The sequence below is a fragment of the Copidosoma floridanum genome, unplaced genomic scaffold (genome assembly GCF_036245765.1).
Source record: "Copidosoma floridanum isolate Cflo_tuat_1 unplaced genomic scaffold, Cflo_Japanese_pri ptg000007l, whole genome shotgun sequence".
In the NCBI taxonomy this organism is placed as follows: domain Eukaryota; kingdom Metazoa; phylum Arthropoda; class Insecta; order Hymenoptera; family Encyrtidae; genus Copidosoma; species Copidosoma floridanum.
In genome coordinates, this window is record NW_028321884.1 from 3,034,728 (window position 1) to 3,054,428 (window position 19,701).

The 19,701-nt window shown below is 46.8% G+C and overlaps 1 protein-coding gene across 1 annotated transcript; it reads left to right on the forward strand.

Moving 5' to 3' along the window:
• Positions 1-1,433: 1,433 nt before the first annotated feature.
• On the forward strand, positions 1,434-19,701 carry LOC106636387 (inactive tyrosine-protein kinase 7). Its single transcript, XM_014348778.2, has 11 exons — positions 1,434-1,512; positions 5,284-5,646; positions 14,237-14,360; positions 14,429-14,862; positions 14,950-15,246; positions 16,283-16,650; positions 16,737-16,938; positions 17,027-17,299; positions 17,645-17,836; positions 17,911-18,527; positions 18,608-19,701. The coding sequence occupies exons 1-11, from the start codon at positions 1,434-1,436 to the stop codon at positions 19,082-19,084; spliced, it is 3,426 nt and encodes a 1,141-aa protein (XP_014204264.2). The 3' UTR covers positions 19,085-19,701.

Genomic DNA, 19,701 nt, shown 5'->3' on the forward strand with positions numbered 1-19,701 from the left:
GGGCAATAATGCGCCCAGGACTCTGATCCTGAAATATCGCAGGTAAAATTTCATATTTCATAGCTGCTTAAAAAAAATAATCCCCGTCTCCCCCCCTGGGCGGGCGATAATGTTATGCCGCTACCGTGTTCCACGCACTCCGGGGCCACGCAGAGAGAACGAGAGATAGCCCTCTCTCACCGAGGTGTGACGTGATTAAGATTTGGAGGATGCTAAAAATATTCCGAGATTTTTTTTTTTCCCTCCGCACCGCCTCCTTCTACTCACCGTCTCCTTTCAGCCTCCACAGTGTGTGCGTCGTCGTCGTCCGTCAGGCTCTCGGCTCGTTTTATATCGCGTGTGTTTTTTCGCCTCTTTCCATATAAACGGGTATATATCAATTCTCGCGGACACGAGCTTTCAGGTCAACTCCTCCTCCTTCCAATCTCCTCTCGCGCGGTTGGTGTCCTCCGCCAACAACCTCGGCGATCGGGATTTCCAACGACTCTGGCAGATCTAGCGGTCGTGTCTAAAATTTACCCCCCTTGCGAAGCCGGCTGTCGGTAACGCGACGCACTCCTTTGACGCTCGCCGGTAAATCGAGTGAATCCTAAACTGCTTTACCAGCAGAGCTTTGCCGGGAATGCCAACAAAAGATATGCGTGTTATCGAAGCGCGCGCGTCGGCTTTTTTCAAATATGTCGCGGCTTGCGCGCGTGTATATTCAAAGTATTCAAACGTGTTTTTCTCGGGGGTCCCGAGGGAGAAATATACGCGCCGGCGCTGTTTCCGGTAGGAAGAGAGAGTGGAGTAAAGTACGGAGCGAAGCTAAACGGCGGCACGGAGAGAGAGAGAGAGAGAGAAGCCGCGAGGGAGAGCAGAGACCCGCGGTGGCTTCTTCTCCCCCGAGTGTTGTGTGTACAGTGTGTGTACACGCATAGCCGAGCGAGCAGCCGTTGTTGCTCCAAAATCTCCTGTGCACATTGTACACGCATCTTTCGGAGTCTGCGTCCGATATCACAGCGGAGCACCGGTCTGTTGTTTTTGTTCTAATCGACACATCTTGCATTGTGCGTGCAGGGTTTCTTTTTTATTTTCCCCTCCACGCAAGTTGTCAAGCCTCTGCTCTTTCAAAAATTTTGGCGTTTAACTTTTTGTAGCCCAAGGGGGGGGGGGGCAAGTGTTTTATCTTGCTTTTTTTATGTTCTTACCGAATAAATCAACAAACTGCTGTGGTACATAGTTTCCGGTGTATATGCAACGAGAGATCGAAATAAAGAGACGCCGGCAGAGAGAAAGACATATAGACCCATGCATCAGAAGAAGGCATTACGAGCCAACACGCACAGCGGTAGTGGATAAAAAAAATATATATATATATATATATACTTGTACTCGTGTGAAAAAAAAAGTTGAGAAAAAGTAAAGTGCCGGCTGATCAGATGAGAATCAGGATGGCGAGCCGTCGGGACGATCACTCCTTCGGCGGGCGCCTCGTCCTACCTGCACTCGGATTCTTCTTACTCCTCAGCTGTGAGTACATAAATACGCACCCTCGTTGTTTCTTGTTTTATTTAAATCACGCGTACACAAATCATATAGATGGACAAAAGAGAGAGAATAAGTAAAGTAAAAAAATATCCTGCTAATTATTCCAGCTAATTTAAAAAAAGTACCCACAACATAATATATGTATATGTACAATAGAATAGGCGCTCTCGGTATAAATGTGCTCTCCTCCTTCTCGCAGGATGACGCGCTCTTTCGTTCTCTGCCTGTCTATCCGTCTTTCGGTCTCCCTATATACAGCTCATCCGCACTCTCTGCTTCTCTCATGCATGCAGCCGTAAAACATGTTACAGCACAACTACTATTATCGCATGTACACGCATCCCATGCATGCACATAGGTATATGGGGAGCTGTGGTTATAATATTCGTGCATGTAATATATACCTACGTATAGTGTGTATATTCCAGCTGCATTTTGTATAGCAATAGGTATTATACATATACCCTACTCGGCAAGAAGGAGAACCTATATAGTAAGTAAAGATATAAAGTTACCTCGCGCACACAGCTCTCGCGCGCTCGATCCCCAATATCCCCATCCCCCGTGTGTAGGTATGTATGCGTTGCCGTACACGTATATATATATTATGTGTGTATACGCGTATGTATGGTGGTTGGTTGGTTGGTTGGTACATGTGTATTTACGTGCAAGCAAAACCTCCGGAAGCGTGTAGACGAGAATGAAAGGGTAAAGAAACCGGGCAAATAACTTCCTACTCAACCTTATACGTTTCACTGCACGCACCTACGTGGTATACGTCGCGTCTTTTCACACAGTAGGTATTTCTGCACACCTGCACACGTTAGAATATTTCTTAAGGTCTAAGGAATTGCCTTTTTTTATTTTTCCGAGAGAGCCGAGTAAAATTTTTACAATTACACACGATACGCACACAGTGATCTCTCTGGGAACAGAGTTATTAGACACAGAGATGTTTTCGAATATAAATCCGCACCAGCTCTTTCTACTACCCTCAATAACTGTAGAGGGATGGCTACTTTTGGCAGAACTGAAAATTAGATATCTCGATCTTGCAGCTCCCGCAGAAGTCGAAGGTACTATGAGGATGAGATGTTATATGTATATTATACACAGGGTGAAAGAGAAAAAGGCCGGTTTCCCGCAGACTTTGCAGCGCCAGCCGAGAGTTTGAGGTACGCGTAAAGGCGTAATACCGACTTCCAGCCTGGCGAGGGAACGAAAAAAAAAAAAAAAAAAGAAGGAGGAAAGAAAAAAGGGTTGGCGCGGAGGCGGCAATGGGGAGGATTACCTTCACTCTCTCTCTTTTTCGCGTGAAAGGAGCACGGTTATATGAAAGTGCAGACCGAAGAAAATACGGAGGAGGCGAGGATGCCGATATGGGGATAGCAGCGGATTTTTTTTTTTGTCTCACGAGGATTCAACGAGAAAGAGATAGCGGGAAGATATCGAGTTGCTTGCCATGGTTTTTTGCGCAAAAATGAAATACCTCATCATATGGATCCATTTATCTACACTCGCTCATTTTTCATTCACCTGCCCGTGTACAAGTGTAAATATTCATCGTTCGGTAAGATAAAGGGGAAAAAAATCACAAGGGGTTGATTTGTATCTTTGGGGGAAATACATACAGGGGGTGGAACTAGGATTTATCGTACCATCAATAGACTGCATCGGCATCCTCGAAACAAATTAATCACTCGTATTTACTTCAACACCTCAAAGCCAAATAGTCCTCCCTTTTCTTTTCTTTCTAAGTTAGAACGTTTTTGCCTATTACCCGTATGTAGGTGCACTATTTCACCCTCCTCGCATTGATTTTGATAAACGTCGGAGCTTCTGCGTTTAATTGTCAGTGCCATTACCTATACAATGTATTTCACAGTACCTATATATGTATATATATAGTATTACCCATGCACCAATCAGTCGATGATGCAAATTCAAGGACCCCCGCAGTAATCATCATACATCACCTAAATCCCTCTTTCAACGCTCTCGAGAGAGAGATAGGAGTGGTTTTTTTTCCAGTTCCCCCTACAACAGCTCTTCTTCTTCTTATTCATGTATATTTATTCTGTAATGATAGCTCGAGCCGAATATTGTAGGTGCTTCCATTGTATACATACAACATAATGCATACGTGTGGATGTATGTCCTTCAGACAAGTGCTCCTTGACATTTACAATCCTTATACCTTACTTACTGATCCTCGGTAGAGATTCTCTCCTGCAAGGGAATATACACACGCGCGTAAATTGCCGACTTTGTCCTTCAACGCACGGGTATTTTTATAACATGCTGGGAATCGGAAACCCTTGGGCTAATTTTCCCAGACTTTTGTATAAATATAATTATGGTATTCACTCGGGCTGTGTAACCACTGAGCTACCCTATAGCTATTTTATTTTTTATCATATGTCCTCTATATATATATGTGAGGTTTCCGATGAAGTGGAGAAAATATATATTTTTTAGCCATGATTCTCGATTTCACGAACAATTTTCGGTGAATCACGTTAAATTTGCGACAGGATACTTCACATGTGCCGTATATATAGCTTGTCTGCAATGTTTTTTTCTTTTTTTTTTTTTCCTCTCCACTATAGGTAATGTTGTTCGACTTGAGTAATACTCATACAGCCAGTTGCATATAAGTTAATTTGACTGCTTAAATACACACTACAGAGATTCTTGGATTAAGTATATAGGGTTCAGAAAGCATTTAGACCTCGTAGAAGCTCCTAATGAATAAAAAAAAAGAAAAAAAAAAAAAAAGCTTACCAATACACTTCCGCTCCCTCGCGCCCAAATTTAAGTTGTAAAGACACATATAGAGACGGTGAACGCCAGGTCTTGGGTTATTGTGGGAGGGGGTTGTTTAGAGAGAAAGCCAGCCCCCTTGTTTTTTGTTTTAACCCTACACTCATCCAGGCGCGTATAGCCACCCGTGTCGATTCTCTCGTTTCCAGCGAGCCAGCATGTAGATGTATACACGCGTGCGTGTGCAAGTGCGCGGAAAATAATGGAACGCTCGCCAACGGGTGGCTGTTGCTCGCTTGCTTCGAGTTGCCCCTTTGTCCTCTTGGAAACGAGAGGAAAAGAGATTTTTACGCGAAGCTATACGTATGCCGAGGAGGAAAGAAAGAAAGAAAAAAAAAAAAAATCAAGAAACGAGGTTAATCCCCACAGGACCGCGCTCCTCTGCATATTGGAGTACCGCCCGCGTTACGTCTGCCATACGCAACTCATTGTGTACATGGAAGCTCCTCCACCCCCCTCCCCCTTCCCATCCGTCGTTATCTCTATCTCTTATGTTCTCCACCCCCGCGCAGGAAATGTTTATCGCTTGACGCTATCCTCTCTCTAACGAAGTCGTCGGGAAGCTGCGATATAAATGTATTGTGTATATGTACACACGCGTGCTGTTGCTTTCTGTATACGTACATGCTTGTGTATCCGTGTCCCCCATGGCTTCCGAAACCTCTTGTTTTCCCAGCCCTGCGCCTCGGGGAAATCCATCCGAGCTTTCGTCATTTCAAGTCCTCCTTGTTTTTTTTTCATGCGCACATCCCCGACAATGGACACTTTTGTATACGTATATGTATATACCATACACCCACACATCGACGCCCCCTCGACAACTATTTGGCTGCAGGTTACATGGCGCACTTTGCCAAATGAAAAGGAAAGAGCGCCTGTACATTTTGTATTCCATTGTATGAGATAGTTTTTTCTTTTTGTTGTTTTAAGGTTGCTGTCAAACGGCGAGCTCGCACCGGCGTCGCGAGCAAGCCGAGCTGCAGCAGCCGGGCAGGCTGTACTTCACGGTGAGCCCGAGCGATCACACGGTGGTGGAGGGCCTGCCGGTGACGTTGCGCTGCAAAGCCGAGCCGCGGGGCCTTGTCACCTACGCCTGGAAAATGGAGCCCGAGAAGCAGACCCTCGCCCCGAGTCCCCGGAGGCACGTGGTTCCCGAGGGCGACCTCGTCATCACGAGGGTCGATCGGCTACTCGACAGTGGTAACTTTGTCTGCGTGGCCACGAGGCCCGCCGAGGACGAGGACGCCGGCGACGACGTCATCGAGAGCTCACCCGCCAAGATAGACGTGCAGTGTGAGTTGACGCTCCTTTTTTTTTTTTTTTTTTTTTTTTTTTTTTTTTTACATATAAGGATGATGGCTAAATTGCATATAAAACAAATATCCGTTTGGAGGGGGGGGGGTGATTAAAATATTTTCACGTTCGTGCACGTGTATACATGTGTAATTAAAACTGGATGGAGAAAAAAAAAAAAAGAAAATAATTCAATCCAATGGCAGAGCTCGGTCATTACCGAAATCACCCATAATATTATGTTTTCACACCCTCTCTGTGTGTGCTTCGGCGTGTGCAGTACTCGGTCCTTTAATTAAGCGCACCGATTAATTATTCGTGCGAGTCCGTGCAAACACGTGTATATACACATTATACGCGTACTCCTGCATATATGTAGGTATACAAGGAGACACGAAACTGGAAACTTATACATACACGTGTATATACATGCAGTTATGTACGAGCGTAAGGTTCGTTAGGGAAATTCACATCAAGCGAGTCCTCTCTGCGTCATTATATGTTTAGGATCGCGTCGTAATTATTATCGCGAGCCGAGCCTCTCGTTCGAGTGTACACCCCCTTTTTCACCCTACGTGCATTTATATACATATATAGTACAAGTGTATATACTTTCCACCCCGAAAGTATATATATACTCCGCGTAATTGCAATAAACTCGCTCGCGCGCGTTATTTTTTTTCGCTTTCGTCCTCCTTCAACTCAATCATTTTTCACGCCTATACCCTTCGCGTGTAATGTATGCTCGCTGTGGCTTTACTTTTAAGAAACAATTTTTTTTTTTTTTTTTTAATCAATTATTGCAAGCTTTTCCCCCACAGTCAGGGCGAACGAAGGGATTACATCCATCGATGGAAATTTCGCAGCTCGCGCGTGACTGCGTATTACGGCGCACTGATGGGACACAAGAGAGGGGTTCGGCTGCCCTGATGAAAGTCTGGAGCGGGGCGCGTTGGATTTTCTCCCGCTCTTCCTTTTTTTTTTTTTTTTTTTTTTTTTTTTACTCTCTGCCTGCGAATCACCGCGATCGCGCCTGCAAGTATTTGGACCTTGAAACGTTGTAGTTTTTTTCTTTTTTTTGTATATTTCAATATTACGTGGATGTCTTGCTTTAATCAAGCAAGAATTTCATTCGACTCTCGTCTCCCTGTATATTTCTGACGGAGCGGCTTATGAATGTTTTATCGGAGCACCTTACTTTGAATTCCTTGGCTTTGTAGGAGAGCCAAAAATTCATGAGAAGAGTGACTTTTGACATTCTCATTATCGCCGTGTTATTCCGGAGTTTGTGCGCCTCTCGGACAAAGTTAATTTGTTTTAATGATGAAAAAAACAAAATTTTGTTTCCTACTATGTATATATGCAGAGGAGGTGAAAAATGTTTCTTGTTTACGGATATCGTAATCGATAAACGAAACAAAACAAAGTGCAAGTCTTATAAAAATTGGTGGGGTAATGAGAAAAGCAAAGTAAATCCTGTTTGGTTGAGGTAACGCAAGTTGAGGATAACAAGCGTAATCGGGATGATCGGTTGTGCCGGCGTTACTTCGGCTTCTGTGCTCCTCGGGTATATAATATATATATCCTGTACATTCAATCGGATCAGTGAGTCAGAAAACATCGGGGAGAGTTTCCCTTGGCGTGTATACAATCAATGAACGAGCTTTTCGGGAAGAGTTTTACTTTTCTTCTCTATTTTCTTTTTTTTTTTTTTTTTTTTTTTTTTTAAACATATATTTATACAGGTCAGTGTGCACAGCGTGATTAAAAGAAAAGAACTTCCCGAAAGAGGTGGAAAACCAACAAAATTCAATCAAGAGTATGTTCTAAACGCACGGCACCGACCTAAAATTACTCGACAACCCCCGCATTATATTTCCTCAAATTAAGTACAACCCTCGCTCGGCTGCTTCCGATTTCCCGCTGCTGACGCATAACTTTTTCATCAAATATATACAACGTGTATGTATATACACAGTACCTTTGTGTGTGCGTCGTCCATGTATACACACACACACACACACTGCGACGCCGAAATAGCCACTATGTAGATATATACGTTCGTTTCGCGCGCTCCAGTATATATAATATACATCGTGCACGGCTCCTCCCCCGCAAGCGTTGGCTGACGCGGACGAAAATCTTTTTTCCTCCCGTCGTCCTTCCCCGTGAAAAACTTCCCAAGCCGTAGCTTATTAAAAAATAAACAAATGAAGAAAAAAAGGAAAAAATTCACGTCATTAAAAGTATACCCCCGTCCTCGATAAGCCTGGAAAAGTTGGCGCGTGCAGCATCCAACTCTATTATATATACACCAGACACATGGAGAGAGAGAGAGAGAGCAACTGTACGCGGATGAGAGCTGGTGCGCGGTGGCAGCTCTCTGCTAATTAAGCTTGTTATAAAAAAGTTGGGAGAGCGAGGAGGTTTTTTTTTTTTTTCCTTGTTTTTTTTTTTTTGTATAAAAGCTCGAATGGCGGTCGCGGTAAGTTGGCTTAGAGGGAAAGCAGGGAGAAGCGAGCTGAAAACTCTGACTTGTTTGCGCACGGGAGTGATATACCACGGCTCGGCGTGTACTTATTTCATTCGAAAAACCTGCACGGACAGATTTTCATCTGATGCGAGTTGGTGTGTATACATACCTTGTTATTCGTGGGATGCATGTTTTTTTCTTCTCCCACCCCCCCTTTTGTCTGAGCGTATAAATATACATAAGCTATATGCTTTCTTGCTTGCGTGGTGTATATGTGTGCGTATACTTACAACATGTAAAAGAAAGAAAGAAAGATGAGTACGCGGTGGGTTGGTGGGAAAGGGGGAGGTGGCTGCAATGCACTGCAGACGGGGTGGGCGCCGTTGAGTGCAGCGGTGACTGCGGGGCTGCACAAAATTCAAGCAAGAGAGGGTGTAAAGGAAGGAAAGGAAGTTGAAAATTCGACATTGGCCGCGACGTAAGGGTGCAGCAGTCGGAGTGATGATTATTACAGTGATGCTTCTTTCCTCGTTCGTATAGGGTGTACTTGCACACATGTTACACACAAGATATACATATATACTTACAGGGATGAGAAATCGTGCCTTTTCTTTAAATGTAATATATACGTAGGTATATACGTCGCTGCTGCTGAAAAAGACGAGCAGTCAACCATATAATATACAGCCAATGGTGATGTCTATTGCACATTCAACCGTAAACCGATACGTAAAACGTCACGTGGAGGAGCGCAATATGCAAGACTCCCCTTCGCGCTTTATATAGCTATATACCACGTTATACCACTTACACGTATACACGTTTAATGCTATGCTGATGCAGTTCTCCATATTTCATTCGGGCAAAAATTATAATAACAATAACAATAGTAGCAACGCGATCCCTCGCATTGGTCGTACGCGCTGCATTGTGTACTATTGTGTGCCGCATGTGATAAAAATATAACGTATTAATGTGCATAAGTACCGGCTATTACCAACACCACGGGAGAGCCATATATACAGTTTTTGAGTTAAAACCTTCCTTTCTTTCTTTCTTTCACTCTCTTCTTCTCCCCCTTGTGTAATAATAATAATAATAATAATAATTCAGTATAAATTGCACAGCATTGTGTTGTGCTTTAACGCATATGTGCCATGGAGAGGGTGGGTGCGTTGAGTTGGACTCTTTTTTTTTTCCGGGATTTTGATTATTACGGGAGAAATTAAAGTGAAAATAAAAAAGAAACATAAACCGAGAGCTACTGCAAGTATAAGGTACGTTTATTGTTACGTATATTTATGTACATAATGTCACGGACGTGGCGAAAACAAGAAGAAAAAATAAAATAAAATTCAACTCGGCTCTCGGCAGTGCGCGTCCAACCGAACTGCACGCGGAGTGTGTACCCATATATATACACGTATAGGTACTTACGGGCCGCAGATGAGAGGGAGTTGAAATCCATGCAGGCGTGCGGTGCATCAGCCCCTGCACCACCCCTGGGTCTTATATACATGCTCCTTTCGTTATATACGTATTTTATAAACACGTGTGCGTGCGTGCTATGGTGTATATACATGTATCACTGTATATGCAGAGCCGTGCGCGGTATTAGCCCCCTTTTTTACGACGTCGTGCCGCGCGTTCGTTATTGTGTTTATGTATATACGTATAACTACGTTTATATTTATGTGTATAAATGTATATGTGAGCGGGGAAAAAGCATCAGGAGTATAAGTACACGCAGAGGGTCAGAGACGCGAGTGACTGCTGCATCGGCGAACCGGCATCAACGGCGCGCTTACGATCTTATACTTGATCAACGGTCTCGTTACTTTACTCTCTCTCTCTCTACTTTTATTCCTACTGCTTTCCCTCCTCCCTCTCGTCGAGATTTCCTCGTCCACGCACGATTATATTTACGACGCACACGCTTTATACGTGCTGCGTATGTGTTTTTTTTTCTCTTTTCTTCCTCCTTTCCTTTCTTTTTTATGCGTATACATTTTTCCTCTTATTTTTCCCCGAGCTCGTTTCTTTTTATACTTATTTCCTCTTTACGCCCCCAACCCCCCCCCCCCCACCCATACGTATACACACGCAACCAGAAGCGCGTTTAGGACAGGGACAGAGAGAGAGGGAGATGAACATAATACTGCCTTCCCTGGTTATGGTCCTCCTTTTTCTTGGAGTCGCGATAACGGAGAAAGTATATACATATATATACGTACACACCGTAGCGGATCGGGCGGGCCCCGCAGGGGTAAGAAGAGAGAGAGAGAGCGTTATTATCATCCCAGCTGTGTATACATGTATACGTGATGGCCGTAGAGTCATAAAAGTTTATGGTGCGTTTGCATCGACCTTTCTCAGCGCGGCCCCCCTTTCTCTCGAATACCGGGTCCAACGGTAGCAGCAGCCCTTCCATGGATATATAATATTCCCATGGCAACGCTCTCTGTGTGTGTGTGTGTGTGTGTGTACAATAAGTACCGGGGTGCACTCGCGAGAAAATGAAAGGAGACACAACCCCCCCACCCCCACTTACACATATATGTGTGTGTGTGTGTGTAGGTGCACGTGGTGTCTTTTGATTCTTCCCTCCCAAAAGAGCGCGGGAGGGTAGGAGGGAGGAAGTTGTATGTACAACAGAGGCATCGAAAAAATCAGAGCCATTAAGGAGCGGTTGGGGGGGGGGGAGGGAGCTATATAAACTTACGAGTTCTCATCGGCTGGCCGCACACTGCGCCCACTCGCCCGAATCAGAGTAGGTATATATATATATATATACACACACGGAGCGATAAATTGAGTTACGCAAGGGGGTGCTGATGGAAACGTCAAGATTACCGTGATACACACAGAGAGCAGCCCCCACCCACCCCCTTTGTCGTAGTCGTAGTCGACGGTTAGGGGGGGGGAGACCCATTATTCCGACTCGTCAGCGATTCGTCACTACCAATCGGCGAGTGTTTGAGCAGATATAGAGAGAGCAGAAAAAAAAAAAAAAAAAAAAAAAAAAGTACATGTATCGGAGCGACCTTGAGCATGACTGGCTCAGATTCGCCCCACCACCCCTACGAGCGCCTCGGGTCTTTAGTCGAAAGGAAAAAAAAAAAAAAGAGATTTCGTTGATTGATTTATAAGTATATCCGAGGCACCATGAGACGTTTGATAAGAGGAGAGGGGGTTGGTTTATCGAGGGGAGGGGGGGGCAACGGGTGCCCATATCCCTTTGATACAGCCCAACAAACGAACGACTCGGTAACTCTACACTGCGGCGGTGGTGGGGTGGGGGGTGGATGACTTTCTCGCTTTATTATGTCGTTTAAGGGTATACACACATACATACAGTCACAGGGTGGCGGATGGGATATGGTTAGAAGAGTTTGGAGGGGGGGGGGGTAGTCAAGGGGGTTATTTGAGGATTGGAAAAAGGCGCGAGTCCGCATCAATGACGACCCTTTAATGTATATAATACGTTTGAGGTTCGCTCATCTGCTCCCTCCGCAGCAACGGGTGAAAATACCCGAGTATAATGGATTGGAGTAGCAGGGGGCGGGGGGGTGGGATGATAATGCGTGCAAAAACGCGCGAAAATGGCCGGGCTAACGCGACGAGGGAAATAAAGCATAAGAGTGTGACACATGTAGGAGGCATCACCAGGGGTACGGTGTGTACGAAAGAAGATGATGACGAGGTATGAATAATAATAAGAACAATGACGGCGACACACAATATATGTGTATATATATATATACGTGCATGTATGACAAGTGCGATGTGTTTACCAGTGCGTATGTGTGGGTGCGTGCGCCCGTGTAAACGTTACGACGGGCTGTTTGCAGTCAGTGCAGTGCCACTGTACATGTTGTACCGGCGGCGGCACTTCCTTTGATCTTTAAGCGCCCGCGAAGCTTTTTACTCGCTCGAGAGAGAGCTTCTGTATATGTGCGATCGCGCTTCCTTTTGCCAGTGGACCTCTCTTACTTAAGCCCTACGTGCCACTTTATATTCGCGCCCTCCCCAGCCCTCTCTCTGCCACGTATACCTATATATAACACCACCGCAGTTGTACAACGATGCACGGGGCGTGTGTGTGCTCTACTTATCCGAGGTGTACCTGATACATATGCCTTGTTGCATGTGTATATATATATATATATGTGTGTACAATACCCTACCCTACGCAGAGCGAGGGGGTGGGTGTATGTACACACAAATAAGTATAAATATATACATACATGAGATCTCCGTCTTTTAACGCGTGCACAAACAAAGTGGTCCAGCTATACACCTCTCGTCCCCCTTTCGCGGACGCAAAAATCTTGCCTTGTACGTTGCATATATGTTATGCACAAAGACACCCGAGCACCGGAGTTAGGTATATGCCTACTGCGTTTGGATGCGATGGCATCTTTTTTTTTTTTTTTTTTTTTGTCACTTGTACATATACAAAGGCCCCCCTCCCATTTTTTGTGGCTCATCTTTTATTTTATTTATTTCTTTTTTTTTTTTTCGTCCACGACTATTTGTTGTCTATACTGGGTGGTTGTCTCTGGTTGATCCAACGAAGCGTGTACTCATGCGTATCATACCTATATGAGAAACTTACGTTTGTACTGTCATTATCATACAGGTTTTAATTAAATTGAAAATCAAACGAATTAAGAACGTTAAACAGTATAGAAACACAAAAGGCGACAATCACGGTGGTATAGGTATACGAAATGATGACAAGCCATTAATTAACGTAGCTGCGAGAATGAAGGAGGGCACAATTGGTCCGTTCATTTGGATCGAGCCCGAGAGTCTCATGCCTCGCGAGATAAAACAAAACAGTCGAATAATAATCAAGCAGGAAGAGAGGGGGGGGGGAATCCCCCGAGGTCGAGTTTAAAAAATAAAAAGATACGTATATACACTTACGCATTATATTATCATCTCAAATGGTTTTTTTTTTTTTTTTTTTTTTTTTTTTTTAACTCTGTATCTCTCGCTCACGCACGCATTGTATGACTCTCTCCTGAGTAGTTTCGACTTTTGTTAGTATGCATATATTATATACATGTATATGTATATGTGGTACATATACACTCTCGCGCGCGATCTATCGCTCGCGGGTGCTCATATTACCATCCACGAGAAGTTTAATTAGCCGGGGCGCATTATTCTACCCTTCCTCTCTCTCTCGGGTAATTTTGTATGGATGCGCTGTCGCAACGATGGGTTATTGTGCGGTGTCTGAGACCGAGGATGGAAAGCGTCGAAAAGCCGATACATGCCCTTTGGGGACACGCACGCGCGTAGGCACTTGCAATAAAACACGAGATAATACTTACTCTTCTTTTGGTAATCTCTGAACCGTACAAATCCGAGATGCACTTGATTGCCCTGCCAAAGGGGCGGGCGGAGATGTATACCGATATGTTATACCTTCGATCGCCCCTTTTTTTTTCTCTCTATCTTATCTTGCTCCCCAGCATCCGCTCGTGGGTACCGCGGTCGTTCAATTTTCGTGGAGTTATTAAAAGGAAGCGATGCCTATCGCTCGAGGGGCCTTTCTGCGTCTGTAACACGTGACGTGTCTCCTCCCCCAACTGTATATGGTACTCGCGTACGAGCATCTCTCTGGATCCCGTGGCCGTAAAGCATTGAACTCGAATTTTTCTCTCTCCTGCACGTGTGGGGAGGTTGCTCTTTTTACTCGATAATCGTGCTCATCGACACCTAAGGTATAGGGTATATATACCCCCCTTGGAGCGATCAAACGGTCCCACGTTTCCGGTTACATTGAAGAAGAAAAAAAAAAAATTTCTCGAATGATTGAATCGTAAAAGCGTGAGAGGAGCGCACAAGTCAAATACGAGGAAATCGAGCGCGCGCGTTTCAATATAAATGTAAATTATTTACGCGCTTTTACGAGCCTCCGCGTAACATTTCGTATAGGAATGCGGGCGTGCGTCGTCAAGTCGAGCCAGACAGCGGAGAAATTGAAAAAGACATCCCCGACAACTCCTCTCTTCTTTTTTCTCCTTTCGCATCCATCCTTGGGCTATACTTATACCTGCATAACTCGGGCGCATGTGATTATACATAGCCGTTCAATTGCAGGGATCAGCGAGGCGAGCGTGCAGCTGCAGCAGCCCAAACCAACCCCGCTGATCCAGCCGGGGGGCAAGGTCGAGCTGAGGTGTCAGGTCGACGGCTCCGGTGAGCTCAAGTACGAGTGGTTCAGGTAAGTGGTTCGGCAGTCACGTTTGGGAGAACCCAATGGGAATTTAGTGTAAATTGGACGGGTCGCAGGAACACCAAGAGGATAGTGCCGAGCGACAGGGTGAAGCTGAAGCACCACCAGCTGGTGATAAACGAGGCCAGTCCGGAGGACAACGGGGTGTACCGGTGCATGGGGCGCAACGCGGCGGGGGCGTCCCCTATGGCCCATAGTTTTCCCCTGGTGGTGCCGAGCAACGAGACGGCGACCATCCGGGTGGTGCCGCAAAAAACGATAGTCCGCCGGGGCGAGACGGCCAGCTTTGGCTGCGCCTACGACAACGCCGACGCCATCCAGTGGTTCCACGAGGACAGGGGCCCCCTCGAGTCGGACGACGAGAGGACCATACTCGACAACGGCACCCTCCTCGTCGTACAGCCCGAGGACCGGGACCGGGGCTTCTACTCGTGCCACGGCATCAAGGGCGACACCGTCCAGAGCTACGCCGCCGAGCTGCAGATCGCTTGTGAGTTTTCTTTTGCCCCTTTATACATGTATAGGTTTCAAAGCTCGCGTCTCCATCGCTAAAAGTTGCACCCATGCGTCCTAAAAGACATAAAGAACCTGTCCGTGGCGTCTTTCGAGCCGGCGTTGCCGGACCAGGTGGCGGTGGTGGGCGAGAACCAGGAGTTGCAGGTGAGCTGCCTCGCCCCGGCGGGACTGCCGCCACCAAAGTTGTACTGGAGGGATCCCCAGGGGCGTATAATCAGCGACGCCGGGCCGGTGCGCGTGCAGGATGGCACGCTGATCGTGGCGAAGGCGCGCCGGCCGGCGGATCAGGGCAACTACACTTGCGTCGCGGAGAACTTGGCGGGAACGACGCGCATGGCGGTGCAGGTCGTCGTCTCGTGTGAGTATACGTGTCATTCAATTTTTCATCTTCGTTTGGTTTGTAACAATCATGCAACGACCATATAGGAGTCCCAAATTTTTTTTTCGTGTTCACGATACGTTCATACCCCTGATTCTTCTCATTTCTTGCAATATATTTTACAATTGTACGGTTACGCTTTTGAAATAGTACTAGCTGAATATAATATTTTTCTTACCACCCCCCGCACCCCCTTTATTAAACATTAAGAGATTTTTATACAGTTGAGTCATGTGTATAGCTATACCATATTTATCATCATCACTAATAATGTCGAAACAAACAAATTGTAGATGTTCTCAGAGATTTCGTCAATTGATAACCGTGTGAAAATTGTTTCGAAAACAGCATAGTTATATATATATTTGTAAACTAAGTGAACTATTTCGATTGCCAAACGTGCGCGTAAAAAAATACACGTACGCTCCAAGTTGCAATCACGCGTGTATTTTATTTGTTTGTTCGAGCCGTTGTCCAACCAGTTTTCATTTCATTTTCCCCCTTGCAAAGAGGAATTCACAAAACGCGACTATATAGTAGTACAGGTGCACAACCTCGTATCCTCCCTCCACCTCATCCAGTGGCATTCGCAACATTCGCGTATTTATTTGCCCGCTCGCGTACGTGCATGTATATGTACAAACGATAGGGGAGCACACGCGTTATATTCCAAAGCCGGACGACTCTCCAGGTATACAACAATTTTTTTTTTTTTTCCCCGCGACCTCTGCACGGTAAACAGCCACTCCGTATTACAAACTCGCCACACGCGATCGCGCACATGTAATACAAGTGGGTACACACAACATACGCGCAAACGCTCGTCCAGGGGCCTTAAAAATTCCATCGCCCACCCCCACGGCCATACTACGTATATATTCCCTCGCATTTCAATCGCAACGCGGGTAAATAAACTCCCTCCCGTATGCACATGCATACAGAGAGTGTGTGTGTGTCCATTTGCCGGAGGGTTGAATAATTATAGCGTCTCCGTGCGTGTGTTACATATATACAGACCCGGCCAAGCTCGTGAGCCCGCCCCGTTCGGTGGTCGCGATGGAGGACCAGCCGGCGCAACTGAGCTGCTCGTACAGAGGCATGGAGCCGCCTATCAGCCAGACCAGGTGGCTCAAGGACGGCGAGCCCCTCAGGGAGACCGGGGCCGGGGGACCCGCGCGGTACAGGCTGCACGAACAGCCCGGCAACGCCACCCTCGTATTCAAGAACGTCCAGCTCAGCGACGCCGGGAATTACGCGTGCGAGGTAATCACCAGGGGACAACCGCCTCTGAGGTCGCAGCCCGCCAATCTGAGCGTCAGGGAGACACTCAAGTTCACCCCCAAGCCCGTTGACAAGCGCTTCGAGCTCAACTCCAATACCAAGGTGTTTTTTTTTTTTTTTTTTTTTTTTTTTTTTTCGTTGCACATGGAAATTTAAATACGTATGTGTAATGTGTTGTGTGTTCGCAGGTGTCGTGCAAGGCCCAGGGTTCGAGTCCATTGAGCTTCAAATGGCACAAAAACGGCACCGATCACTTTCCCAAACACGTGCACGAGGCCAACGGCACGCTGCACTTCAACGGCGTGCAGGAGGTCGACAAGGGCTACTACACTTGCGTGGCGTCCTCGAATCAGGGCCAAATCAACCATACCATCAAAATCGACGTGTTCAGTGAGTATATTAATGAAAAATGCCCAAAAAAAAAAAAAAACAAGAGAGGTATCGGAGATTGTATCCTCTTGTTCGCACGCTTCGGCAGTTGCGCCCAAATTTACCGTGAGGCCGGAAAATTTGACGGCGAACGAGGGCTCGGCGGTCATGCTGCACTGCGCCGCCGAGGGGGACCCCAAGCCCGCCATTCACTGGGACAAGGACTCGCGCATGAACAACTTGAACGGGGATAGATTCGTGCTCGTCGACAACGGCAGCCTCTTCATCAAGGAGGTTTACCTCACCGACGAGGGCAAGTACGGGTGCACGGCCGGGAACAGCGGTGGCTTCAAGCGCACCGAGATGCACCTCACCGTCAGAGGTATACATATACACATACAACTGGTTTGTTTCTTTCTGGTTGCACAGGTATTATATAGGTAATACCAATAAATGCAAAGTGACGTTTCAACGCCCATCACCTTATACAGATGTAAATACACGTTGTTATTGTACCCCTCTGCCGTGTATTTTCACGCTAAATTGAGTCGGGCTTTTGAATCGCCTGTCCCCCCCCCCCTTTTCTCCACGAGTTCAGGCTTTCCTCTTTGCATTGTGTTTCAAATGCTATTATATGTACCCCTCGTTGGCTCCCTCATCCATCATCAATAATTCATTACAAGTGTAGGGCAAAGTTACAACGCGTTTTCTGTATTTCTTTCCTCAGCTGTGGAGGGATACCGCTCGGACATGGAGCTCGACATAACGGACGACGGCTCGATGATGACCAAGACGGTGATAATAACTCTCGGGGTGGCCACCGCGTACATGATGCTCGTGATCGGGCTGATGCTCTACTGCCGCTACCGGAGGCGCCGGAGGAAGCAACGAGACCTGCAGGAACAAGTCGATGGACAGGGTAAGTGTGTGTATACATTATTTGCTCGATTAAGCGAGCGCAGATCAAAAAAATTGTATCCCTGCGTTGGGCAGAAAAAGGCGAGACCGGTGAGGTACAGGAGGAACAGTGCGAGCTGCGCGAGACGAGCGGCGTCAAGCTGCAGGCCAACAGCACGTCGAGCGGCGGCAAGAGGCGTGAGAACCGGGAGTCGCACAGGAGCGACGGTACCGACACGGCCTACAGCCAGGCCAGCAATCACTCGAAGCGCTCAAAGTCGAGCTACGACAAGCTAGCGATCAGCCGGTCCCAACTGGCGGAGCTCAAGCCGCTCGGCAGGGGCGAGTTTGGCGAGATCTTCTCTACCAAGTTCTTACACCGGCCGGCCAACGACGACGAGTCGTCGAGCTCCTCCGGCAGCAGGGAGATCATCGTCATGGTCAAGACTCTGAACAATACCAAGGACGAGAGCATCCTGCAAGAGTTTAAGCGCCACCTCGACTTGCTGTACAAGCTCAATCACGAGAACATCACGAGACTGGTCGGACTGTGCCGGGACGAGGAGCCCGACTACATGGTCATCGAGTACACCGACTGGGGTGACCTCAAGCAGTTTTTGCTCGCCTCAAAGTCCACGAAGGAGCTCACCGAGGCTGGAAAGCCGCGGGCGCCCCAGCTCACCGTCGCCCAGATTGTTTCCCTGGCCAATCAGGTATGCGTTTTTTACTTTGTTACGTTACGTCACGTTGTATGAGGAAAAAAAAAAATGCAATGTCTCTTGAAATGGTCCAGGCCGCTCGAGGACTGAAGCACATATCGGACCATCGGCTGGTGCATAAGGACGTGGCCGCGCGTAATTGCCTGATCTCGAGCAACCTCAACCTCAAGCTGTCGCTGTCGTGCATGTCGAAGGAGCCGTTCCAGCAGGAGTACACGAGACACAAGAACCAAGTGATACCGCTCAGGTGGATGCCGAAGGAGGCGGTCTTCGAGGACGAGTACTCGAGCAAGAGCGACGTCTACTCGTACGCGTGCCTCGTCTGGGAGATCTTTCACCAGGGAGAGCTGCCCTTCAAGAAACTCAACGACGACGCGGTCCTCGCCCAGATCAAGAGCCAGACGCTCAGCTGGACGGCCCACAAGGCGGCACCCACTGCCATGCAGGAGCTACAGACCGAGTGCTGGTCCTACGATCCGAGAGAGAGGCCGACCTTCGACCAGGTGGTCGCCAAGCTGCAGGACATCGTCGTCGACTGCTCCCAGGTCTGAGCGCGCCGACCCTGTTCGATTTTTCCGTGGATGCTGCTGCTTCGCTGTCCCACCTGGTATATTTACACCCTGATTGCTACACATCTTGATAATAACGGTGTAGCCACCGTCGAGGCGGATGATGATTTTTTTTCCTTTTTTTTTAACGCCTTGTGTATATTGGCTACGGTGACGGCGAATTTTAATTACTTTAATGTGCAAAAGGTACCCCCGACGTTTGACTATCATGAATCGGTGGGAAGTTGATTTTGTACGGGCGACCAATCGAGGCGGAGTAAACATATTTTTGTATTTAAACAAAAAAAAAAGTTGAGTCGAATGTAGATGACGTTGCGAAATGCATTGTGTTTTAAAACACCACTCGTAACTGGTTGACTTGTCGGGATCCCAAAAAGTCCTTGCAACGTTCGCTTTCTAAAGTAACAAAAAAAAAAAACAAAAACAAAAACAAAAAAATCGTGGACCCAACATTTCCCTGTCTAACGCTGTGATCACATGTAGCATTTACAAACAAGAATGAAAGTACAAGGTCCCGACCTTTCGGATAGAGATGAGAGAGACAGATAAACAGCAGCCGCAGCCCAGCGTTGCTCGCGCCGCGTCTATACGTATAATGT